At 39.6% G+C, this 27,478-nt stretch overlaps 1 protein-coding gene across 6 annotated transcripts in view; it reads right to left on the bottom strand.

Moving 5' to 3' along the window:
- Nucleotides 1-663: 663 nt before the first annotated feature.
- NCOA6 (nuclear receptor coactivator 6) overlaps nucleotides 664-27,478 on the bottom strand; it is a 37,915-nt gene continuing 11,100 nt past the window's right edge. For 5 of the 6 annotated variants that reach the window (XM_081866780.1, XM_081866778.1, XM_081866781.1 and 2 more), the window contains 13 exons: nucleotides 26,032-26,312; nucleotides 25,543-25,698; nucleotides 24,434-24,556; nucleotides 22,817-22,945; nucleotides 21,610-22,425; nucleotides 19,880-20,026; nucleotides 17,768-18,887; nucleotides 8,482-8,603; nucleotides 5,158-8,133; nucleotides 4,120-4,173; nucleotides 2,906-2,945; nucleotides 1,905-2,053; nucleotides 664-1,293 (listed from right to left, as the gene is read on the bottom strand). In XM_081866780.1, coding sequence (XP_081722906.1) covers nucleotides 1,247-1,293; nucleotides 1,905-2,053; nucleotides 2,906-2,945; nucleotides 4,120-4,173; nucleotides 5,158-8,133; nucleotides 8,482-8,603; nucleotides 17,768-18,887; nucleotides 19,880-20,026; nucleotides 21,610-22,425; nucleotides 22,817-22,945; nucleotides 24,434-24,556; nucleotides 25,543-25,698; nucleotides 26,032-26,266 — 6,114 coding nt within the window. In that variant the 5' untranslated portion in view covers nucleotides 26,267-26,312 and the 3' untranslated portion in view covers nucleotides 664-1,246. The remainder of the gene's footprint in view (nucleotides 1,294-1,904; nucleotides 2,054-2,905; nucleotides 2,946-4,119; nucleotides 4,174-5,157; nucleotides 8,134-8,481; nucleotides 8,604-17,767; nucleotides 18,888-19,879; nucleotides 20,027-21,609; nucleotides 22,426-22,816; nucleotides 22,946-24,433; nucleotides 24,557-25,542; nucleotides 25,699-26,031; nucleotides 26,313-27,478) is intronic. The other variant, XM_081866782.1, reaches the window with a different exon arrangement.

The raw sequence follows: 27,478 nt of genomic DNA, 5'->3' as shown, positions 1-27,478 counted from the left end.
GGAAGATCAGTGAGAGGAGCAGAGGCACATAGTCCTGAAGTGTACTTTTAAGGCATGGTGAGCTAATGCGATGCCCCCTAGACTTTGTTGCACTATTTCTGACTACTGGCAATGCTGGCTGAGAATGATGGGTGTTGTAGTCCAACAACATGTGGAGAGTTCCACATTGGTTACTACTGCTTTAAATGTTCCCAGAAAGCAAGCATTCCTGAGAAGCAGCCTCCACTCTCAAAACACAGGATATAGCTCCGCTAGTGTTCCAACACTCAACAACCAACAGAAAATGGTCACGTATACAGTATTACTCTGAAGACCACTGGTCTTGCTAGCTAGGGATGATGGGAACTGTAGTCCAAAAACAACTGGAGACCCAAGTTTGGGAAACATTGCTCTAGACCTATATCCTTGGTTCCACACATCACAAGCCTGGCTGGAAGTGAAGGACGAGAGATTTGAATAGATCTGCCCTATGATACCAAGGAGTTCGGCTGCTTCATATTTTTAAAAACATGGCTTAACAAGTTATTGAGGTTCCAGAACTAGAAAGCACTTCTCTTACTGATGTTGTCCCTGAACTCCCCAGTAACCCATACCCAATGTAACTCCCCAGTAACCCATACCCAATGTAAAAGGATGCTGGTGTTAAATAACATACAATACAAATATAGATTGATGACATTTATTTAGAGCACTAGGTAATCCACATTTCACAAACTCTCTCATTTTTTTCCACTGGTCCTTTTCTACAACAAATACATCAAGCCTACTATATAATAAAACTATTTACATTTCCAAGATTGGGCCATATATAACCCTTTTAACTGCTATTCACATACAGTACTTGACCAACAGCACAATACATCATTTTTTATCTAAAAAAAACATGACAACCCTGTACTCTAGTTTCTCCTATGAAAAGTGAAAACGTAGATAAAAATTTACAATTATCTCCTCAGATTCTTTACAACATGCTAAATCTAGTGTGCTATGTATAGACTTTATAAAACCAGAGAATTTAACAAATAACCTGATTCCCCCAACTCATCATTTAGTCTTCAGAAAAAAGAAACTTTGCATTTACTGGGAACAGGATCATAGTAAAATTAATTACTGTACAGAATTTTAGAGTTTTTGCTTAGTTTTGTTTTTGTTTTTGTTTTTTATATATAGTGAGAAATCACAGCTCAGAACTGCTATCGGTAAAAAAATTCACACATTTACAAGCCTTGAATATCCACTCAGTACTTCATTTGGATTTTCTTCTTTTTGACTGCATAACACTTGCATTTGTTTCTGTTGGGGGGTGAAAGCAGTTTGGAAGATTATTAATTAAACAAATAAAAAATAAACTAGAGGGAGAAAGGGATCATGCTGTATTAACCATACTAATATTTTCTGTTTTAAGGTTTGTCCAGTCAGTCTACTAAGTTCTCAGAAAATGGTCTTACACCTTGCCTCACAGGTGGACCGGCCCTGTCTGGAGGGCACCAGGCTGGGGAACACCTGATGCAACAGCACAGTTTGCTTTCATGTATACTGATGTCTACAGACAAGCATGAACAGTATAAGTAAATTCATTCATCTGCAAAACCAATTTTGCAGAGAGAGGCAAGGTTTTGTCTTCTGCCTTTCATATTTTAGAGTGAAAATATCTTCTAATCCTTAAATATTCCATCTATTTAAGATTTGCAAAGTGACTTTTCAAGCTAATTGCTGTGTTAATGGGCACTGCATATAATATTTTAGAAGACCTTCAGAATGGAGAAGAGAAAGGTAAAAAAACAATAAAACTGGATGCAATAAAATTGTTTCCTTTTCATTCCTAGTTCTATAATTTTGACACCTCATTAAATTAACTCTAAGCCAAAGGGAACATACTGGGTGAACACAACTGAGCATCTTACCTTTTGCAGTGCTGGATGCCGATGCTGGTCTGGAGGACCTCTTGCGCTGCCCATTCTCTACAGTCTCCTGCACTGCTGAAGATTCCTCCGTCCTTGAATTTCTTCTGCTTGGAGTTTTAGCCTTTTCGCAGCTCTCCTTCGGCTCATTTCTGATAAAAGTGATACAAGAGCTGTGTGTTAACATTCAATTCATGGTACAAGAAAAACAGGAAGATAGCCTTTGCAACATCAGCACTAAAGTTTCTTGCTTTGTATGCTTCAAGAAATATTAGTAGGTGACAATACAAGGAACCAAGAACAGAGCTACTTTTATAAATAAAAACATAGGTCCGGTCATTTGAACATATGGAACACAGTGCCAGGACTAGTGTCCAGAAACTACATTCCTCTTTAAAATGAAGGGATGTGAAGTATCATTATTTGGAAGTAAAATGCTCTTGCCACAGAAAAGCCACAGAAAAGCCAGGCAAGATGCATTTTGGTCTTTTGAGAAAAGAACTAAAGGGGGAACGTTCAGCCCTTAGTCCTGGATGGTTTGGTCCAGTCTAGGGGAAGACTGTATAGTTCAGTACATTTGACTGAAAGGTATGAGTGTTAGGCTATTTAACAGAATGGGTTCTATCTAGTTAAATTTTACTCGTAGACCTACTGAAATTAATGAACCTAAGAAAGGCATGCTTATTAACTTGTATGGATCTGCTCTGCGTAGGACTAACGTTGGATACAATTAGCACACCCTGGGAAGATGCATTCTTGCTTTCATAGGAGCCCTAACCTATGTCACTAACTGAAATAAATGCAGGATGCTAAATTAGGTTCAATGCAAGTCTTTGCAGGAATCAGCCACCAGTTTGCACTTTTCCTCTGTGTTAGGCAGATTTCTACAAGGCCAAGGAGAGAGAAATTACATAACGCTTTAAAGTTATGTAATACACATTTCTACATAAACCATGAACAGAAATTATTTCTCCTTTACTATCATTCCATAGTGAATTACTTACGTAACTAGGCCAGAAATAATTGCAGAATTTGCTTCCAGTTCTGAAACAGATAAATGGAGGGGTTACTCTACTGCTGAAGCATATAGAAAAGAAAAGAAAAGAAAATGGGTATCATTAAGAAATCTAACTGCTACTCTGAGAATAAGTGATAGGTATAATACTAGCAATATTTCATCATGAAAAATCTAAGTAGATATTAGTAGCCTCATCATGTATCACATAATTCTTGATCTAAGGAAATGGAGGTCACTTCAGACTTCAATGGGCCTGATATGCACAATTCACCAGATCATCTTTGCAACACTTCTGCCCCTACCAACTCCTATTCCCTGTCTAAATAAGTGCTATAAACTAAGCAGAGATCAGATGAAGTGCAACCCTGTCAACGTTTAATCAAAGTGTAGTACAGTAAGCCTGCAACTTATGCAGGGGTTACGTTCCAGGGATCATACCTAAAGCCAAAATCATGTGTAGTATAGTCAAAACCCATTGGGTTCAAGGGGAGGTGGGACTGCCAAAGTCATTTTTCCTGAAACCCCACCCCCTTCCTGATGTTTTTATTTTTTATTTTTGCCCCGCACTTAAAGCTGAATGTGCACTAGTTAAATGTGTGTTAAGCTGACGGTTCACTAGAATACATTTACCTACTTTTAAAGAAAAGAAAGCATGCTTTCAACTTGTAATGTTTTATCACTGTTACATTTAGCTTTGAATTTTGAGTATAACTGCAATGTCCATATTGCTAGATGCTGCCAGTTTTATTATGGAGCTTGATCACTTGAGATGAGATCAGATAGTGTTCCCCAGATCATCCTCTGAAAAACAGAATGCCTATCGCTCCTCACCCCAAACAGCAGACATAACCAACTTAATTCAGGTTTTTCTTTACCTTGTGATAAACTGCTTCTAATCTCATCCCCATAACTCCTAAATTTATTGCTCATTTTAAAATAATTTGTGCATAAACAATCCAAAACTAATACAGCTGCAAACTATTGCAGTACACTCCCTTTGCTCTGACCGGTATCAAAACAGTGTCCATGTGATACATTATTTTTGAACTCTTCAGTGTAATACTGTGACTACATACAGTATTTCTTTCAATATAAATTAAAACTCCATCTTGCAGGTAACATAAAATACAGGGAAGAGTTTTATGCACATATATATTTCCCTATAAACATATATGCTATTTAGTCTAAGGGAAAACATACCTGTTCTTTGAACACTACTTTCTGGTGTTGCAATTGGAGTCTGGGATAAAGAGGCTGAAACAAGATAGATAAGAAGCTACCAATGCACTTTTCAGTCTTAAGAAATAGAAACAAGGAATACAAATATCTGGAAAATACAGACTGTTCTGTATCACACTGCAAGATATGAATGTCCCCAAAGTGGAAAACCCTATGCTAAGCAGAAAACTAAAGGTATATCACTGATAGCCCAATAAGTCAAGGAGACAAAAGTATCTGAAAACAATAAAACAAAATCCCCCCCCCCAAAAAAAGCATTTAAGGCCTTCTTAGTATCTTGTTTAAGCAATGGGGAAAAAACTATTGTATAAACATGGATGCTATGGAATGCCAATTCTATGCACTGATTTCACTTTGATCCATTATTATAGTGTTCGGTTTATTTACAAAATTTAGTATAAAAGCAGACATTTCCAATATCCCCAGTATCTATGGAACATTTGGATTAGCTTTCTTCATATGTTACTTTGTTCATCAGAGGTATGTATTTTCAAATACACATCACATTATTTTACTTGTTACAGAGGACAAATGAACCTGAGACAAGTGAGAAACCAGAGGAGTCAGAGGCATTATATAAATATCTTTCCACTATGCTGCAGAAGCAATAAATTTGGAAGGCTCTCAGATTACACTCTAGAACAGAATTCATCATTTGAATAGTGTTGTTCAATACGTTATTCAAATGCTATTGCATTGCTATCATTACTAACGCTCAATCTTTGATCAGAGGGATTTGCAATACTTTGACTAAAATGCTTTTTAAAGCAATGTTTAAATATTGTATTGTTACATTAACTTGAGAAACAAAGCTTATTGTAAGAGATTCCTTCTTCCAGTTGTTCCAGTTCTACTGTTCTAGACCTCAACACACACACACATGCCCACACACAACTCCCTCCTCGTCACCATGACCCATCCTTAATTCATATTTGCAGAATTGGATTCTTGGCGACAGAGTGAATGGAATAACAGCCCAATATGTTTATGAGTACATACCCTTATTCTGTGGCGATTCATGATGGTCTTCTGTTTTCTCATCTTCTGGTCCAATCCCAACCTGCTCCACAGGTAAACTGCAGGTGTTACCATTAGTGCTTGGAATTGTGGTTAGGATGTCAGAGATCACTGGAGTGGTTACAACTGAAAGAACGTTAGTGGAAGGAGTGCTACCTGGTAAGCTTAGAGATACAGAGGCAGAAACAGCGGCAGTAGTACTAGCACTTAAATGGCCAGTTCCGGAAGTGCTTTGTTTCAAAAGAGTGGGACCCGGAGAGGCCACCATATTGTCTTCTAGTTCTACTGGTAACTGTTCCATTTCCAGACTGTTGATGATTGAAATGTCTTGTCCTTGACCTTCGACTTCTCCTTCCACACCGTATTGATCATCCCCTTTGTCAACTGAGTCTGTGACTTTCTTGCATGCTTTGGTCAGCAAAAACTGACCAATTCTGTCCACCTTCCCTTTTCCCTTTGTAGATGAAACTGGACTTCGTCTGTTGACGGAAGATCCAGGGCTCTGATCACCAGATGGGGAGACCACAGCTCCAGGCTGGGAGGTTGCTTCAGCATTTGAATCAGATGTTGACATCTGAGAACTTAACTCCTCTGGGTTGAAATCTTTGACTTGCTGAATGGAAGGATGCGGAGAAGTGCTTGAAGGAGCCATTAATGAGGGAGAAGGAAGCTGAATAGGAGATGGCAATGAATTAATAACCACTGGCCGACTTGTTGGTATACTTGAGATAGGAGTATTAGAAGACGAGCAAGGAGGAGCAGGCCCTGATGAGAATTTTATATTCTGGGACAAATGCAAAGGGCCAACAACTGCAACAGACTGTGGTATTAAATTAGAATTAGAAGTCATTGGGGTTGCAGGAATTGTACTTGGCTGGGATCCTTTCATAACCTGAATTATTGAGGATGAATTTATAAAAACTGGCGTAATGAACTGAGGCCGAGCATTGGACTGAACTGTTGTTTGTCCTTCAGAAGCAATAACTTTATTGCCAACACTAGGCATGGTGACGACAGCAGGCATTAATGTAGACTGTAGATGAGAGGGCAATGATGCAGGCGTGTTAGATGATGATGTAATAGGGTTGGAAGTTACAAATACTGTTATCTGATTGGGTGGGAGTGATGTAGAAATAGAAGCAGAGCTAACAGGCCTCTGTATTACTGGAGAAATATTCTGGGAAACACTTGAATTTATGTCACCCAGATCTTGTTGCACTTGAGTTGAACAGGCTTCAGTATTTGCAGGTAAACTTAGGGAACAGACAGAGTCTTTACTAGAAGGAGGCTCCTGTTGGGGAGGAGGAATGGCAGCAATCTTTTTGAATTCATCTGCATAAGTCACTGGTGGAGGCACTTCAAGGCTAGGGAGACCAGGAGGTTTAATGGTAACATTAGGAGCCCCAGAATTGTCAAGAAGTTGACTTAAGGATGTTGGTGCCTCCCGCATAGCTGGAGAGATAAGATTCTTGTTTTCTTCCAGGCTGGGAAGCTTGTTGGATTCTATAGGAGGGACCTCCCTCTTCTGTTGCTCTTCATGGACGAGTATTTTAATTTCTTGGCTGGGAACGCCTTTCAGCTCAATGTTGCGCTGATCTTTGTTCACTGGGGCAACCTGCATATTCTGGCACACACTCTCTTGGGGGGCGCTAAAGCCATCTTTATTATCCTCAGGAATACCACTCATGACTGATACAGGGATTGCAGGATTCTGGGCAGCTATCATACCATTATTCTGAAAACTTCCAGGCGTAGGCATTTGCAAAGAGGCTGGACCGACCATCATACTTCTTTGTAAATCTATGTTTTGCATGAGCCCTGGATTCTGCTGAGATGTCAAACCTAACTTGGTTGCTTTTGAGTTCTGCCTCCCAGGGCTTGGTGTTGTTTTCTTACTGGATCCAGGACTGGACCTTCTGCTGTTACTTGGACTGGCTCGCTTTGCCCCACAAGCATTGGTTTGCTTTCCTGAATTAATAGCCATGGAGTCCAACTTATGTGCTTGTGGTGAAACAAAACTTGATTGGCTATTCATTGCAAGATTTGAGGGTGCTTGCCCAATAGCCTTCAAAGTGGTTGGATTAAGACCCTGCTGATCAAATCCTCTATTAAGATGGGGCCTGGGAGGCAAAGGAATATTAATCTGAGGAGGAAAGAGGCCTGCAATAGAAGCATTGAGCCTCTCTGGAGACAAACTTATTTCTGATGGCTCTGTGCTTGGTGGACGGTTATTGGGAGTCTGTGGATAGTATGGTCTCGGACTTGCCCTGTTTGGAGTTTTGGGTCTCGATGTTTGTGATGTGGTAGGAACATTCTGAAAATGATGTGGGTGAGGGCCAGTAAGAGAATTAGGCTGCTGCTGAGGGCTTGTACCTTGGGGAGCTGACATTGGAGAAGGTCCAGGTTTTGGCCCTGCCATCATTAACTGGTTTTGTGAAACTACTAAGTGGGGTGCTATATTATTTTGAGGCCCAGATGCTAAAGGGACTTCAGGCCCATTTCCTTCTGAAACAGAGGGCACTGATGAAACTTCTCCCAGTGGAGAGCTGGTTGGATTCTGTGCATTATCTGGGTAAACCATCTTTCGTGCACTGTTCACAAGAGGCTGGTTGTTTGGCATTGGGATCCTTGGCTTGTCAGGAGATTGAGGCACTGAACCAGGACCTTGAAGATTAACCATCACCGACATGTTGCCCCCCTGCTGCATTGACATTCTTTGTGAGTCTACATTCAGAGGGCCTCTAGGTTGATGGACACCTTGGGAAACAGGAAGCCTGACAGATTTAGGGTCTTGCTGCATCATGAGCATCATCATCATCTGTTGCTGCTGAGACTGTGTCTGTTGAGGTGTGGGTGGCTGCTGCTGCTGCTGCTGCTGCTGCTGTTGCTGTCCATGCTGCAAAAGCTGAGGAGGTATTTGCTGAAGAGCTCTTTGTTCCATTGGCTGGGCTGGGTAGCCTATAGAGATAAATAGAAACATTCTTTTATCAAAAATCTGCAAGATGTCACTAAAACTGGCCTCTTTTGTATTGTCTAGTTATGGCAAATATGGAATGCAAGTTGTGATACTGGATAACAATGTAATGTTTGTTTTGTTGAAAAAAACAATAAAATAAGTTTGAAGTGGGTGAAGATATGCTACATGGACCTGATTAACTAACATGTGATGCAGTCCCTGTCAGTGTACCTACAAGTAGTAGGAATACCAAATTTAGGTTCAGTCTTAATAAGCAAAGAGTGAAGCACAGTAAATGATAATATTGTATATAAAAAGTACATTAAAAATAATGAAAACATGTTCATCACCTGTTGGCCTGTTTGTGAAGTCCGAAAGCTTATGTCCAGTGTTATCCAAATTTATACCTTGCTCTCCTGGTAATGGTGGCTGATCTGACTCTTCAAGGCCTGCCGGGCGTGGTTCTGAAGCACTAAAGACAGAAATGTGTATGACTAATGCAGTTTGAGTTCTTTTTTAAAGAAAAGAAAGCAAGCTGAAATTCATTACATTATACAATGGGGGAAGTATAGCACATTCATGGCATTTCTCTTATTCCATACTTTTGATATTATAGCCAGCTGTGTGTAACCAGGGGCGGACTTTGGCTGAATATTTATTTGGTGCCTTCCCCACTCTTTCCTTCCATTCTGTTCTCAAGTGTACTACACATAGTGGGAACTCAAGTGCCACCTCGCCTCAGTGCCCTGTGTAGAGGAGTAACCTGCAGCGCCCTAAATATGTTGCTGGTGTAACATACAATCACCTCTGGACACAAGTAGTATTAACAAGCAAGGTCACTGCTTATTTTGTTCATTAGTTTAAGGCAGAGTTATTTTTCAGCCCTAGATCTCAAAATACTTATATCAGGTAAGAAGCAAAAAGGACTCTTTATCTACCTTGTAGCAACCTTTGCTCAGGATTCCCCTCAAGCCTCAACTGTGTCTCCCATTTTTAGGCCAAAGCACAAAAAATGTAACGCAGAATATGGCAAAAGCCTGCTCAAGTTTATTCAGAAGCAACTTCCAACATGTTCAGTGGTGCTTACGCCCTGGTAAATGTGTTTAGGATTGCAGCCATAGTTGCTCAGGTGAAGCAGGGAGGCTAATACCACTTCAAATTAGAATTACTGAAAGCTGGTTATCTTTAAGAACCTTCCATCATGAGACAAATGACAATGATAAAAATATTTGGTTATCAAATATGACTGAAACATACTCTGGACTAGAATCACCAAGTTTAGTCAGTCTTGAATCAGAAAATGGTCCATCTCGGCTAATATTGCCTATGAAGCCAGCAGCTGTCCAGTTTCAGGCAGAAATGTTTGGTGTTTTCCAGTTCTGCAACCCATGAGCATTTAAGATAGCTTTAAGCAATCCTTGGGTCCCTAGATCAGTGTTTCCCAACCTTGGGTCTCCAGCTGCTGTTGGACTACAATTCCCATCATCCCTGACCATTGGTCTTGCTAGCAAGGGATGATGGGAGTTGTAGTCCAAAAACAGCTGGAGACCCAAGGTTGGGAAACACTGCCCTAGATGATGTTGGGACTACCATTCCGATCGTCTCTGCCCCTTGGCAACGCTGACTGGATTTGACAGGCATTTAGTTAAACATATGGGGACTCAAGGTTAGGGAAAGCTGCTTTTAAGAGATGTCAGATAAAGATAATAGACCTGGCACCTTGAAAAAACACAAGCTCTATCCACTGAGCTGTGGATCTTCCCTTTGAAGGCCATTCACCACATATGAAGCTGTTATTTTTAGATTTGGGAGTGAAGTACAGTAACAATACACACAACAGAATCACTGTAAGCCAGCCATCTTCTGCCTTGTACGCTACAGCAATACAGTTTCCGACCCAGTGTGATATGGCCTGCATAGGACATGATTAGTTTTTCCCAATTAGACTTTAAAAGCCAGTGAGACAGAACCACTGATATAGCCTTTGATCCAGGGGAAGGGTGAGGCCTGAGAATTCCCCACCTCTCACCACCAAATTTCCTGTTCACTCTAATCACTGCCTATTTCTCTGCAAATAAAACAGCTGCTGTTGAGCCCTGCCTCTCCGCAAACTGATCACAAGCCCTTTGATGGGGCAACAGGGATGTTGACTCGCATGTCAATGTTACACATTACAAGCTTTCTGTAAATTTCACTTTTAGCGCGTCTATTAAGAGAGCTAGCTCATGTATCCCCAACTTTCTACATCCTTTGTAGCTCTGCTTTAGAACTAGGAAATTGGATAAACAAGTTACCCAGGGAAGTTACAATTGAGAAGTCTTATCTCTATGGACAACTTCCCTCCTCATTTCATGCAAAATACAAAAAAAGTGGGGGGAAAACCAGGAAATTTGTTATAGCAAGAAAAATGCTGAGCATTTCTAGGGTAAACACAATTACTGAGAGTGGCATATACTCTATGTCTTTTATACTCCTGCAACCTTGGAAATCAGTGGTAGAGAATAGCACTGAAATCCCTACTTGATACTAGCCCCAAAATTCCACATAAATGACTACCCCAAGGCATGTGGAGGGACCAAGAGGAAGTGGTTTCAAAAGGAAAACCCGCTGAACCCCACTGAGAATGAACAGAGTTATCAGACACTCTGTGACATACAAACACAATTGCACAGAAATCTGCCCCATTTCCATATCCACCACGGATTCTTCCAGAGTGCCACTATTTTCAATCACATACTGACTAGGAAATTTAGGTTGCACAATTAAAGTGGATATGTTGTTCTTGCACAACAAACCTGCTTTCTCACCCCCAAAACTGAACTTTTTGCAATAAGGAAAGTGATGGGAAAATGCACTAGGAATTGCGCGATAAGATTTGCTTGACATAGCAGTATCTAACCTCCCTACCTGGGCTGGCCCAGGATGTTTTGCTCCTTGAGGCAAAACTGAATATGCCACCTGGCTCTTCCTCCTCCTCCTCTGCCAGCCCCTACGCTGAATGCAGTGGGGGAGTAAAAGGAGGCTGGAGAGGAATAGGTGGTGGCACACTGCAGTGGCATGCTCCCTGGAGGTCAGAACTGCTGCCTGAGGCAACTGCTTCACCTCATCTCATGGGTGGGTCGACCCTGCTCCCTGCAAACAAATCAGAATGAATGCTCAGTAGACAATTCTGAAACATGGGATAATCCAGGGCGAGCAAATGCATTGACCACTAGATGTTGTGGGCTAAAACACCTATCAGCCTTAGCCAATTGTTGCAGTCCAAAATGAGTACCATGTAGGCTATCCATGCATTAATAAATGTAACAGAAATGTATTGCCAGTTCTACATTAATTTATTGGATATAGTATCTTCCAAGTTTAAACCTAAACAAAATAAAGTATTTGTCTCAAAGGAAGGTTCCAGGAGACTAACCATATTAGTCTGCTGTAGCAGAGATTATAAACAGCCTTACTACACCAAAAGAGAGGCTCTTTTATTGCATCATCACAATATTTTATAAGCTGTTGGGAGCAAGTGTTTCTTCATCATGCCTCTGATGAAGTAATACTCTCACTTGCGAAAACTCCTGCTGCAATCTATTAGTTTTTTAAAATGCTTATTCACATATCATTTCCAGAAGCAAACAAAGCACAATACAAACATGAGATGTTTTAAGGTGTTGTTAGATTTAAAAGCAAGCAATGGGTGCCAATCTCTCAGCACAAGAGACTTGCACTTGTGCAACAGGACTTTTTTGCTCTTCTGCCTCTCGCACTTGGCACCACGCTCCCCCAATATTTATTTGAGGATTGAGAGACCTTCCAGAACACATGGGAATGCAGAGCCATGGGGAAGCAGACATGCTGTCATGTGAGTGATGTTAGATGTCACCCAATGGATATTTTGTTTTGTCTTCCCCAAATTCCCTGCCCTAACATTAACTGCAGTGCTCACCTGTCCAAATTCCACATGGCTGTCAAGCATGTGCCCTCTGAAAACTGAGTCTCAGTACTCTTTGCAACTTTGCATCACACTGGGGCTGGCATTCACTCACGTTTATGCAGAGTTTGACATTAATACACCTAATTTAGTCATGGTTTAGTTTCAATGAGTCAACTCTGAATGAAAAAAATAGTTGAGTATCACCCCATATCTTTAAGGCTACTGTGCTGGACAATGTTCCTTGCTTTTTCACATTTAATCTCCCCTAATCCTTATGGGTTGTGTCTAACAATGCTCAAATTTTTTTGCTCACACAATGGGACTTCTCCTTCCTCTCCCCACATGCACATCCTAAATCTGCTCCACAGGGTCCCCTAACCCATTGAATCAGATTTTGAGGGTGTACAAGGGGCTGCAGGAAAGCAAGGGGAAGTTCTGTTGAACACATGGAAGTCTGTTTCATGAATGGCTATAACCCTCTACCTTTAATGAACTCTAGGTTTTTTACCCATGGATTTCTATACTCTGTCAGAGTCCTAAAATCACACACTTGCAAAATTCCAGTTAAGTGTTTTCAACTTATTTGTGGTTAAAACTGGACATCAAACCTGCTCTACTGTTCTATCTCTTACCACTCCATTCATTGTTTTACTCAGTAATACATACCGGTAAATGCATTCTCCTTTCATTATTAGTGGGCTATACATCGGACATTTTTGGTCATGGCTTAGGATTTGCTTAAAAAACGAAAGAAGACATGCCTAATCAGTACATAGCCATGTGATCTTACTGAAACTTAACCTTGCTGGGTTTGAGGTTGCTTTAAAAAAAAAGTGGCAGAAAGGCCTTTGATTCTATGGATTGCCAAAAGGACAGGGATAGAAAAGGTCTAGAAGACAGGGTATGTCCATAATTTTCTCTTCCGAAGTCAGGAGGGAGGAAGAGTTAGTAAAAAGTTAGTGCCTCCATAAAACTCTTCGGCTAACATTTTTTTTGCTGAAGAAATCCTAAGCAGGCTGAAAAGGGAGAAGGGTGCAGAATTAGAAGTGGGTGTGCTGTATTTGCTAGTAAAATTAGTTTCTTCACATGCACACCATCCTATATCAACTGTAATCATACACTGAAACATACTGGTTGAGATATTCTCTCTCTTACTCTTTCACTTTCCTCTAGTGATATTTTTTTTCACTTCTGCCATACTCACCAAACAGAAAGTTGGCCAGCGGGGTGGGGATAGGGCACTTTCACTTTACATTTACCTATGTATATATCTGCACCATGTTTCCCGTAGTAGAAATCGCAGCCAGGTTTCTGACCAAATGGAAAAGTTTTGTTCTGGTAGTTTTCCTCCACAATCTAAAACACACTATTGACTTCTTAGGAAACATTAAACAAATAAAATCAAAAAAGGGATCATATGCTTCAAAATAGTTTTTTTAACTTTAAAACTAATTTAATCTCAATTCTGTGTATGGTAAGAACTCCAGTGAATGTGCTATCTTCTGTTCAGGTATATTTAAGTGTGGAAAGTATTAGGAACTGGAAATTGTCAACAGCTTTATACAAATGCTCTAACTTTCACCTGTATCCAACACAATCTTTTTTTCTGCCACCACCAAAATCATTGCCAATGAATTCCAGGGGGTTTTTTGGGGGGGAGGGGATCAAATTAAATTCAGAACAAAGTGTGAAAATTTAACTTTATTCAAGTTTATGACCTCTTCTTTCGTTGCTCAGATCTTGTTGGGGTCACTCTCCGATTCTCTGTTGTCTCCCTCTCAGCCATTGTTCCCAGAAGCAGTAGAACCAATTCTGGACTGAAACCCATTAGGAGAGTAGGTGTAAGCTGCATGGCTGGAAGTAGACGCTGTGTGTGCCTATATAAATGTGTGGTAATAGAATGTGGAGCAACTTGCTTGCTTATTTTTTTTAGTAATGTTTTACTTTGCTTCAAGTGTGAGTGTTATATTTATTTATTTTATAGTATTTCATCTGAAGCAGGTACAGTGGTGGTGGGAGAAATTTCTTTCCCCAAACAGCTATATTTTTTTGCCACTAATAGTCACTGTGCTACCCTCTCCAATCCAGAATACATGAAGGCTCCTTTTAGGGGAAGAACAGGATATATATTTAATAAACAAACAAACATGCTTATCTTAAAAACTCGGAAAAGAGACCTCTGACTGTTTTCTCATTCTGATTATGCTTATGTTGAAAGGGCACCATACAACCTCTGAGATAATTGTTCAAATGTTGTCAAACTTGCTTATTTCAGGATAACATTTGTGCATCTACAAAAGCAAACCTATCCAATAAGCTTTAGCAAGCAATGTCATCTACTGTTGCCATTACCAGTTTGCAGAGAGAGGCACAAAGCACTACAGCTGTTAACACCCACAAATATATGTTCTAATGTTCTCATGATATATCAAAAATCCCAGTGTACCAGTGAAATAAGAAAGCAGAATCAGGAGACCCAGAATGTTAACAATCAGTTATAAGGGGATGGGTTTCTTGGTTTAATGCATATTAATCAATAAATGAACTGCACAGAAGTCTCAACTGAAAGGAGAAATCACTCTGGAAGTTTCTTACTCCATCAACTGTACTTCTTTACCTCCAACAACATCATATCTCTGATGCCTGCCACAGATTATTGCTCTTTATCAAGTTATTTTAATAATCTCAATTATTTGTACCAGATTTTCCTTTTGTCTCAGAATCTACAAACTGCTAATCAATTCCCTCCAGATAACTGTTTTCCTATGTTCTGCTTCAAACAAGTTTCCTAAAGGAGTGAAAAAGCTTGATAAGCTACTTTTGTATTTCCACCCAGAGAGAAAGAACTTACACGACTGTTACATATATGCTACGCTAATTTCATTAGCACAGCGTATTAGCAATTAGCAACAGGATATTAAAACTACACAATTTCCGTATTGTTTACTATAAGCTTGATCCAGTGCTTTCACATTGGCACTCTCCTATGCTAGACTGCTACATGAAATAGGAGGCCTATGCATACCTTTCATATCTTTAGTGACTAAAAAACCTGCTTTTGCAGCTCATCTGTGACTGGGGTTTTTCTTGAGTGCAGTGATACCCATAAAATACTGAGATTGGCCTGTGGACTGAAGGTTCCTCACCCCTGCCTTACGTATATTCTTCTGCTGTGCTCCTATTCAGTCAAGGAACATGAGCTGCAAGTTTGCATTCTGTGATTAAGCAGAAGGGACTGATAGGGGATATGGGAAATGCATACAGAGGTCTCTGAGTGATATCTTAACACACCTATGTAAGAAGTGCAACTTATATTGTTCTTGTGATGTCATTCTTGAGAAAGCAATGATTCCTTCCAGTGCTATAAGGTTTAGAAAGGCCTACTACTATCTAAACCATACAATACAATACAATACAATACAAGCCACTAAGTTTAACACATCACTGACTTTAGACTCTCTTTTCAAAAGCTACAGAGAATAAATGTCAGGAACGTCATTAGTTGCATAAGGAAACTTTACAAAATCAAGCTCTTTGCACAACAAAGACAGCTCTCCCCTCCATGTTCTTCAGCTTATTCCCTTTCTTGACCCCCAACTAAACACAACCTACACTAGAGGCTAACTTGAAAAATATTTGTAATCTATTTGGAAGTTTAAGTTGTACTGACATCACATAGCTGGGGACCCGTCTTGGTCAAGTACCTAATTTCTCATTGTTTGCCCCACAGTTTGCACAGTAAGAGCAATAATACTAGTGTATCTTACAAGTGCGCCAAGGTTTAGCAATACACAAAGCACTTCAAACACTGGAAGTTGCTGAGTGTTAGGGTGTTTTTGAAGGAGTCTGAAGGCGACAGAAGTTTGTAAAAGCCACAGTCAACTTAAAAGTCAGACAACAGACAACAGTGTTATGATCACATGAACGGCTGTATTCATTGCCTGTATTGCAACAGACTAAGCTAGCCTACCCCAACCAAGTCCCTTTCGACTGTTTTGGCTTACAGACTATGCTGGCTTGGACTAATGGCAGCTGTAGTCCAAAACAGTTGTAGAGTACAAAGTTGGGGAAGGCTTGACTGTTTGACTATGGTCAAAATCTCAGAGGTCCATGTGGCCTTGTGGACTTAAAAGATACATTTAAAGATTGATGCTGTGCATTTCTCTGCCACCCATGAAAAAGCCATGTGACCATCACCCATTTATAAAAACAGGCAACCTTGCTTTTCCCCCCAAGTCATAACAACAACAGAATTCAGAAAATAGTATCTTTTCTTATAATTGTGTCTTTTCCTATTAATGTGTTATAATGAAAAGCCATACACTGCAATCTATTATTATATTCTGAAAATCTAAATGTATGTTCTCAATTTTTAATGACTGATACTTTCTATCACAACATTTTTCATTACATGTAATAAGGTAGAAAAGTGAACTATGGAACTGTGGCCTACTAAACACTGCACGCAGGAAGTCATGTGACCAGGGCATCCACAGATACAGACATAAACTTGATCCCCACTTTCTCCTGCTCCTTTTAGGAGGAAAAATGCTGTTGAAATTAGGAAATTTGTGAAAATCCTGACTCACAAATTCACTCCTTTGTGCAGAGGCAGGTAGCACAATCCTGAGACCCACTTAAATGCCCTATGGCCTACTGTAAGTAGAATATTTCTGGGACAGCTACCATACAATTCAACACATTGTATAGAATGAGCATTTTGTTGTAGGAATTACTCTAATACTGGAATACTGTCTCCACTGAACAAATCCACTCATGAACATGTTAGTGTTATGTAACCAATTGTGAAAATGAGGTTTTATTATTTGTGTTACAGTCTAGACACTTTGTTTTTATATAGTTCTACCTAATGTAGTAACAGGACAACAGTCATTTGTCCCATCAATGATCCAGCAAGTGTCATCAAGTGGTAGGCAAGGCTCAAGGCCTCCTTCCCATTAGCAGTGTGGCTTTCATGTGGCCTGGTCTGGCAATTTTTTTCCAGGTCAAATAGACAAGGAAATAGTATACTATTTATCAATACAAGCATATTTTCTGGCCTGCAAAAATGGTGTGAAACACCATGGTAAGTGACGGGGAAAGGAGAGCTGGTATGTGCACTTAAGGAAAGAGGAGTGGGAGCAATGTTAAGAGAGAGTACTAGCTGGCTGTGATCCAATTGTGTCTGGGGCATTTTGGCAGCAATGTCCATAGGCACAGCCCCATACAAAAAACTCCTCTTCCTATAGCCAGCCTTGATTTCTCATCATTCTGTAGACTGCACTGAAAGCCTCAGCAGTGGCAAGCACACCATGTAGTAGCATGTCTGAAAGTGCTCTTCAATCATTTATTGTGCCTATAATTCAACTAAAAACCTGTCACTGAGGTTTCTTTCTGGTGCTGCTTTTCTGAGTTACTTCTACATCAGCCCTATTTTTTAAAAAAAGAGTTTTCACCTGAAGAGTGACAACACTTGGGGTTCTAACTTAACAACTAACACAAACACAGAATGAATTGTTGGTAAAGTTACTTCTTTAATTATCTTCTCTTTATTTCTGCATGGGATGGAGGTGTAAATTGCAAAACTGGCATTGCTTTGTGAATTAAAAGTATTTACTTAAAAGAACTGCTAGCAAATGCAAACCTTATGTTCAACTGAAATAGAAACAAACTTGGTTCAGTTGTGTAGGAAACAAAAATGTTAAACCTACTTAATTTGTTCTACTTGCTGATTATTTTTCTTCTTCCTTGGAGGTTTCTTCTTCTTGGGTTTATTGGCATTTTGATTGTTCGGTTTGCTGTTCACACCAAAATGTCCTGCAGATATATCACTTTGCAGCAAGTTTACCAACAAAGGGCTTGTTATTGTGACATCCTTGTTGACAGGAAAACCTGGGTTTTGTCCACAGGAAATCTGATTCCCATTTTGAGCTCCACTAAAAGGAGTACTAAAAGGCATCCCATGCCCAGCAAAATGGCTCCCTGGTGTATTGTTGTTTCCCTGCATCCCTTGCAAGTGGGGAGGCACCATGTTTCCTTGTTGCATAGAAACATCAGGTAGCATTTGTGTCAAGTTCACATCACTGTTTGTAGTAGTGGTGGTATCACCCAGTTGCTGAGACATGTGAGGGTTAGTTCCTGTGGGTCTCAGAACTTGTCCTTGAATCCCCATAACCTGAGAAGGATTGCTGTTCACAGGGCCTTGCTGGGCCATCATCTGTCCTGTGAATTGCACCATGTTTCCCTGCATATTGGGTGTTGGTCCTCTCATTATTTGAGCTGGCCCCGTCATAACATTGGACTGGCTTTGAGCACCGAACGGCTGCTTATTTCCTTGCATCTGATTGGTCATCATCTGCTCCATCATTGAATTTTGCTGCAGCAACACCTGGCCTTGCGGTCCCATCATCTGATTATGTGCAGCCATCATCTGTTGGCCTTGCTGGGGAATCATCTGCTTGGGTGGTGTCATCCTTTGTTGTGATGGACCAAGATTTTGGTTCTGAGATGCTACCATCATCTGGCCCTGTGGCATGAGCTGAGCTCGAGAAAGTATCATCTGGTTTTGAGGATTTAGAGATCCCTGAGGCTGAATGTTCACCATCTGTCCTTGGGAGGACACTATTTGTTGGTGCATCCCCATTAGCTGAGATTGTGGTCCTTGTGGAGGCTGTCCCTGCATGTTGCCCATATTAACTTGTGGAACTCCACTGGTACCTGTCTGCTGGTTGCTCATATTTCCATGAAGACCCATTAAGTTGGTCTGCATCATATTTGATGGGCCATGTTGAACTTGCATCTGATTCTGAGGAGGACCATTTCCTTGACCACCTTAAAAATTTTAATAGTTCGGGTTAGACAATTGTAAACTGAATTGGTATAAGAGCATGTAAATTAATAAACTAGTCCAGAAAATTTTCTCTGTGTTTAACATTTACAAAACTGTACTATCAAAATTCCAATATTTGAAACATGGTCTGAAAGTATTTGTGAATGTTGGAAATCCTAAGAATTATTCTCTAACAGCATTTCTGCCAATCATACATGATCAGAACATGCAAAAGAAAGAGGTAACAGATCAGTGGTAGACTAGGACAGGGGGGCAAAGCAAACAGAAGTTAACAGCATAATATATTATTCAGCAGAGTCATATTTAGAACCTTTTACTGAAAGGCAAATAGGGTTTTATAATGTTTCCAGGGCATTGTCTATGAACAAAATATTTTTTACAAAAGGGTGAAAGGCTCTAATTGGTCTTCCCAGTGTTTCTCTCTCTAAACCCAAGGCCTCTATTGCACCTACTTTACCTAAGACAGCTGTTTACTGTCTCCACAACAGCAAACAGAAGAAGGCAATTTTTCAAAATGGCGCTAAATTCATTGCACTATCCTTTCAGATAAACTTAACTTTTGATGTTGACAGTTCTGTGTCATTTAACACAGCAGTCACGTTTCTACACATACAAAAATTACTACTATTGAAAATACAACATCATTTGCCAAGTAATGTGGATTGTCTCTAATGATGGCTTTGTGCTTGCACAAGGTAAGGCACCAGATTTTCACCAATCCCTCCTATGTTCCCCACTACCATGCCCAAAAAAATTCCCTTGAAGGTTAGGGGCCACTCAAGATTGGATATGGCATAAAGTGCTATAATTAGTATGGGGGATTGGCAAAAACTGAGTGTGTCATCTTGTACTAGGGGAAGCAGTTCAGCTACTCCTAAACCACCGCTGGATACAACACTGTATTGTCATTTAGAGTGAGCTTCCATAAATGAGAAAAGCAGACCAATAATCTATTAAAATTCAGCTACCAGACCTGTGTGCTGCACACTCTGACTTGTTTGCAATTGGGGTGTTCCACTATTTGCAGGTGTCCCTGGTGCTGTAGAAGGCACCTGACTTTGCATGAAGTTCTGATTTGCCTGTCCTGCAGGAAAGCCAGGTGGGAGACGCTTGGGCATTCCTGGACAGAAAAATAACTTTGTTTATTAATTGCATTGTATATTAACATTGATTAATATATTCTTATCATGATACAGTTAAGAGGATAATAAAGCAGGAAAATGGGGGGGGGGCTATGTTCCACCCTTCATCCCCAGTAGCCTTAATAAGTGAGCAGCAGCCAGAAGAAACGGAGTGGGGTGGTCTTGTCTTTTGACTCTATGTATGCAAAGGTTTTTTTGGATAAGGGTGTTAATAGTTACTACTATTACAGTGGAACCTCGACTTGCAGACGTAATCCGTCCCGGAGGCACATCCGCAACTCGAAGCGTTTGTATCCAGAAGCGTGCGATTTAGCGCTTCTGCGCATGCCTGAGTGGCGAAACTTGGAAGTAACCATTCCGGTACTTCCGGGTTGCCACGGGACGCAACTTGAAAAGACGTAACCTGAAGCAGACGCAACATGAGGTATGACTGTATTAGCTTTAGAGATTCTATGGAATATTATTTAGTCTGTTAGTAAACTTTGTGCTAATTTAATTTAATTTGATAAATTTTAATAAATTAACTGTTGAAACGCAATAGGAATATTGTAATTTTAGTTATATATTGTAATTATCGTGTTATTGCATTCGGACTGATTTTCGGCAAACCACTCTAAGCACAAATCTGTGAAAATTGTGATGTATAAAGAAACTGTCTATGGACTCAATGACTATGTCAAGTCATGAGAGGCTTGTTGGCCCAACCTAGAAAAAAAAAAGATTAGAAATGCTAATAATGTTTTTCACTATCAGAGAAAAAATAACCATGTTTGAACAATCATATCACTGCTTAATAACAAGCTTTTTAACTACACGTGCACCCTAAGGCATGAGCAAGAAAATAAACCAGGAAGACTTCAACAGACCATTTTGTCCAAATTGGGAAATTATGGTTAACAACTTTAGAACAAGGTAGGATATAGTGTCAAAATTAAGCCCAGGGCTAAATATCCTGGCTTGTTCATTTGAAACAGAAAACTAGTTAACAAAAAAAATTCCTGGTTTGTTTGCTCTCAGTATGAAGGGAGGAGTAAAGCGGCTGCATACACAGCCAAAACGCTACATCTCAGCTTATTAACCCAGAAATGATAATCAAACTCTTCTACTGAGTAATTGTTTATTACTAATTATTAACTGAGGACACATGAGCAATAGATTTACATTACAGGGAAAGTTCCCATTTATAAAATTATTTCAGCAACTGCACAATTGGCTTAATAATGTTGCGGTATCTCCTCCCTTGGAAGATTTCAAGCAAAACATGGCCTGTTAGGAAAGCAATAGAGATTTACAGTATTTTGTCTCAAAGCCTGGTTTGGGCAAGGTGATATTTCTTCCAATTCTTATGCTTTTATAGTAATAGCAAGGCAACATACAAAACATATAAACATGTGCAACCTGTCCAGGAAAAACAATGACAAACATTATTCAGCAGTTCAATTCTTTAATATATCAACAGGAAATTTACGTGGTGTTGCATATTAATTCAGTGTTCATAGGTAATTTATTAATTTGCTATAAAGTCTAGGAACAAATATTTTGCAATAAAATGATTACTTACCTCCTAGCCCGGGATGTAAGCCCTGTGGACCCTGGTTTTGCTGTTGCATTACCATGAAGTTTGGAGGTACATTCCCCTGCTGTACCATAGGATTACGGCTAGGAGAATTAATAGGCTGTTGGAACCCCTGGGGGAGAGTATTATTCTGGGGAGGCCTTGGTCCCATCTGCTGCTGTGCTTGGTTAACTGTTGGGGAAGATGCAGGAGATCCTTGCTGAAAAGAGGAGGGAGAGGAAGCAGGAGATTTGTTGGTCAGGTGGGGTTGTTGTAGCGGTGTAGGGACCCGTGAAGGCCCTCCCTGAAGATTCTTCATCTGAGGAGCAGTAAATTGGCCAGAGTTGTTCATCTGAGGAAAGTTTGTGTGTGCCTGAGAAGCTTGTTGGCTTCCAAAAGGGTATGGGGGTGGAGGATGGGAGGGTGTTTGTACCGTTGCCAAAGATGGTCTGACTTGGAGTTGCTGCTGCATTTGTCCAGGCAAAGGGCCCTTTTTCCAGCCCTGGTTAACTGTCAATGTGCCCATTGTGCCTTGCGACGGAGGAGGCTGAACTATTCCAGAAGGCACCTGGTTCCAACCAGAAGAAACTGGAACCTGAGTTGGGGTTGTGAACGAAGGACGAATACCCTGTTGTGGTTGCTGGTGCTGTTGAGGAGGGCGCGGCTGCAATTGTTGCTGTGGTTGCATCTGTTGAAAGTTGGCTGGGTTTATTTGCCTATTAACAGAAACTGGCTGTACTGAATGGAGCTGAGGCACTACAGATCCAGATGGATGATTTTGCTGTTGGATAGCTAGCCCTGACAAAAGTGGATCCACTGAATCTATAAAAAGAAATGGAGAAGAAAAAGAAATATCGTCTGTAGTTAGTCTAGTAATATTCAGAGAAACAAGCATTCTCTTTCTGTCCCTCACAAGCAAGCACACACACACGTGCGCACACACACAGCTCAGGATATTTCTCAATAATTTTTTACCACGCTTCACATATTTTTGTGAAAATTGTTTTGCGAGAGATGGGGACTAGGCAACAACAACATGAAATCCGCAATAATATTTTAAAAGTGCAGCTCATTCCATGCAAAGAACTAGTTAAGAGCTTGGGTAAATACTTTAGAATGCATTTCCAGATTAATAAGCAGAAGCCAGGGGATATAAAACACAAATTCACATTTCTCCAGATATATTTATCAAAGTAAGATCTAAGCTGATTACCTGACTGAGATGTTGGACAAGGTGTTCTAGGTTGCAACTCTGTGTTAGCTGCACTCGTCATCATAGAAGATGATACATTCCCACTTTGCTGCATCATCACTGTTGCAGGATTGTTTATTCTTATTAACCCTAGAAACATAACCATATTTTTCATTGTGCAAAGGTGCAAATTGTCAAATTGCAAAGTACAGCATTGCACAGAATGGGAAAAGCTTCAAATCCTGCACTGAAATTTTGAAGTTGTTTTTGTGTGGTATATTTATTTATTTGATTTTTGGAAATATATACAAGAAAGCAGAAATTCTAACAAAACTGTTGTCTCTGTGGCAAAAGCCACTCCAATGTGGATCGATAAAGGAGAATGAATTGCTAAAGGAAACCATATTGCAGATATCTAGTGTGTTGTAGGGGCCAGAGGCTTGGAACAGAAGCTGGGAGACCAGTGTTCAAATCCCTATGCTGCCATGTCACTTGATAGGTAACCTTGGGCCAATCACTTTCTCAAAGGGTTGTTGTGGGGGTACAATGTATGCCACACTGGAACTCCTTGGAAGGGAGCGATACAAATGTAATGATAAAAAAATAAAATATGAATGCTAGATCATACAAATAAGAACACATTACAAATAAGAGTATCAAATGCATATGTTAAGATATGTATGGCCTTCATTGTTCTCTAAAAAGGGAGCATGGCCAACCTTGTTCCAGAACACCAATAAGCAATTTAAAAACCAAACCAAAAATAGCAACAAATCCACGGATACTGACCCTTTGTCTTCTTCCATTTCTCTTCATGGCTTGTTATGTTAGTATCATAAAAAAATTATCCCAAGAAGTGTTTCTTTGTCTATATTATCTGCTTTGTCTTCCTGATTCTACTTTTCATTTTTCCATAGAATTTTACATATTATTTAGCTTTCTTTTTGTGTTTTTCATTATCACTATTATCAGCGGCAAAACAAAACCAATTTATTTACTTTTTTAACTGAGTCCAATGGGTGAAATCTGACATTGTGCAAACAGATTTCTTCTCAAGCAATGGGACATTCTCTTTCCCTATTTAAAAACATTCCTGTTTTTAAATAAAAATCAGGACCCTCAAGAAAGACACTTACACAGGCTTCTAAACACTGATTACAAAACTCCTCATTATAAGTTAAATTATGTATTATCTCTGTATGGTTATACGAACAGCATCTATCCTTGAAGGGAACTTTGGAAAATCTGCTATGTAGGATCTTAGAGCAGGCTTTCTCAACCTTGGCCCTCCAAATGTTTTCGGCCTACAACTCTCATGATCTCTAACTAGCAGGACCAGTGGTCAGGGATGATGGGAATTGTAGTCTCAAAACATCTGGAAGGCCAAGGTTGAGGAAGCATGTCTTAGAAGATAAAACATCAAAACAGGCTTCAAAAACTATACTCTATACTTAGTTATAGTAAGAAAATTTGCACATGGCAATAAATTGTTAGCAGTCTATAAATGTTCCCAAAAAACCCCCAAACATGCCACAAACATGAAAAATCAAGAAGTGAAAAGTCTTTGGAGTTCTATGAAAGAACAGTTGCATATTTCACAAAGTAACTTATCACTAACTTTTAAAAAGCTGAACTTGCCTTGGTTTCCTGGTATGGGAAAGCCTGTCTCCATTCGTACTGAGTTGTTTTGTCCAATAGGCCCATTAATCCTCACATCTTGGCCTCGGTTTTGAGCCAATGACAAATTGATGGCACCTTCACCTGAAAGCAATCATTAACATTCAAGTCAAAGCATAAATACTGCTTCAATATGGCAGGGGGAAAACTACAAAGTAGCATTTAAAAAGGGCTGTTGAAAAGTGACATATTGGATTCAGATCAACAACATGCATTTAAAACAAACAAATAAGAGGGAATAGAGCTTGCACACTTCTTGGCTTATTTAAAAAGTCACTTGAAAGCTTAATATTGAGAGTTCATCTGCCACCCTCGGCTCCTTTGGGAAGAAGTGTTGGATAAAAATTTAATAAATTAAAAACAAACAAATAAGGTTGTTTATTCTAGTTGCTCCAATCCAGCATTTTTTTGTGGGTGTAGATGCTATGATATGCATGTTGAGTTTTCCTATTCATTTTAAATGGAGAAAACAATCCACGCATGTATTTCTTCTGTGCAAGGATTTTCTTTCCTTGCAGCCAAGAATGAGACAGCTAGAAAGCAGACAAAGCAAAGCAGCTGTTATTCAAGTACAGCTTCATCTTATCATTCTTATCAATGAAGCAGTGGGAAAATATGCAAAATGTAAGCAATAATAATTTGGATCTGCCAGCAGACTGGCATTTTCAAGCGCATGTGAAAATGAGAAGCAGTATGTAAAAAGTCATAGGCTGCCATCATTTAATACCATTTATCAGACGAATTCTGGTTCTTATATAGCAGGTTTTACCCACTCTCTCTAGCAACCACAGATGACATGGAGAAGGGGCACGGAAGCTGGCTATTTGATGGCCAGAGTTCACGAGGCATGTGCTGCTAAAGGAAACAGCTGGGAGAAGGGTACACACATGAAGGGTACACATACAAAAGTGTAACATGTAGTCTATCCCTGAGGCAGAATATCAGGATGCCAGTGAGGAATACTATTATTTAGTACTCAAAAAGCTAATGGAAATATTTATTTTTCAAACACTGTGTTTCTTAAGTATACTATACAGTTCAGGAACAACTGCAAAAGTATTTTCAGCTACCTTCAATTTGAACTGAGAGGATTCCCAAGTCTCTAAGTTGTTGGTTGTTGTTCTGAGCCAGCAATCGTAGTCGCTCAGCTGCTTCACGAGGAATATTGAAAGTAACACGTACACTGTTCCAGGGTTCCACCTTCTTCAGTTTTAACTTTTCAGATTCTTGTTAAAAGGAGAAAAAAGAAGACAAACTTGTTGAACTACTACAGAGAATGTACATGGTTACTCAAGTACAATAACTGATATCAATATGTAATACTAACTCTGAGCTACTTCGCACAAGACATTTCAACCAGCAATTCAAATGTACACTGTACACTTCAGGAAGAAGAGTGGGGTATATATTTTTTCACTAAAAATAACTAGTAAAAAGTCTGCAATATTCTAGAGCAATTTAACTTTAAATAAATGAATTGCAATTTTACATGTCTAAATCTAATATTTAAAAGTTAATTAAGAAATCTTTCACTAAAAAAATACAAAAGAGTGAAATACCCAGGTGTAAAAGGCCAGGAACATTGTTCAAAATGATGTCCAATTTCTGTTTGAAGTCATCATCATCAAGATTGCCTTTAAAAGCTACAAAGATTGTGGAATCTTCACAAGGGCTCTCATGTTTAATGTCATCTTCCTCCAGTCCAGAGTCAAGATCCACATCCAGGTCTTCCATGGTTGAAGAATACGATGAAGTGTGGTTATCTTTTAATTTAGGCATATCACCCCAAACCATGACTATGTAATTTGCTGAAGGAAGCTAATCAGGTATTAAGACAAACCTATAAAAGAAAATACGTTTAAAATATATTATTTATATATTTAAAATATATTGTTTATAAATACATGCACAATTTTACATCTATACAAGCACAGCTTATTGTTAATACTATTTCTATTTTGTTCTTACCTTGTTTAGATCTCAAAACGTATTATGTTCATAAGCTGCTTACATACAAACTGAGGCTGAAATGAACCCCCCACCCCCTAAAATAAGAATAATCAAAATCACCACCTCAAAACTCTCCCAAAGGAGTCTGTGAGAGAGTCCCAATGACTTTCTCAAAACCCATTTCATCACTCTGCCCCCCAAGGAAAGGAAATTATTTAGCATTTTTTAATGGTGATGGGAAAGCATACTGTGGGGGGAACTGACAGGATTTGTCTTCTTATGAAACCACAAGGGTTCTTTTAACAAAGTCACTCCCCATTTTTCTTTTAGAAAATAATTATGGAATGCATGATAAAGTGATCTATTTATCCAGTTAGGGTGTAGTTTTGGTCTAGTACCTGGAAGACCAGGGTTCAATCACCACTCAGTCATAAAGTTCACTGGGTGATCTTGGGCCACTCACTGCCTCTCAGCCCACCCTACGTCACAGGGCTGTTGTGGGGATTAAAAGAGGAAGGAGAGAATCATGTATGCTACCTTGAGCTCCTTGGAGATTAAGGTAAAATGCAAATGCAATAACTAACAAATGAACTAAATATATATATAAATAAATGAAGCATATTTGGCATTTATATACTGCTTGATTGTAAAAACAAAAACAAACAACTCCTCTGAGTGGTTTACAAAAATATGAAGTAAAACATTAAAAAATATCCATTAAAAACAGTTACAACTGAGTATATAAAATCTTTCAATGGTTTAATTAAAATCAAACTTCCTAAAAAAAAGAAAGATAAAATACACATAACTTCTACAAGTAAGGATAGGCTTGTCTAAACAGAAATGTTTTAAATAGGCACCAAAAAGAGTACAGCAAAGGTGGTTGCCTAATGTCAATAAGCAGGGAGTTCCACAGCTCTGACACAGCTTTAGCCAGTAGTCACTGGCACATCGTCTGGCGCTCCTACAGCTGCTGTGAATCAGTGCTCCCCAGCAATGGGACTACCAAATGCAGTTGCTGTGAAACCTCTACCTTCACCACAATAAAAACTACCA

Source organism: Podarcis erhardii (assembly GCF_964252035.2).
Source record: "Podarcis erhardii genome assembly, chromosome: 6".
Lineage (NCBI taxonomy): Eukaryota > Metazoa > Chordata > Lepidosauria > Squamata > Lacertidae > Podarcis > Podarcis erhardii.
This window is presented reverse-complemented; position numbering and strand designations above follow the sequence as displayed.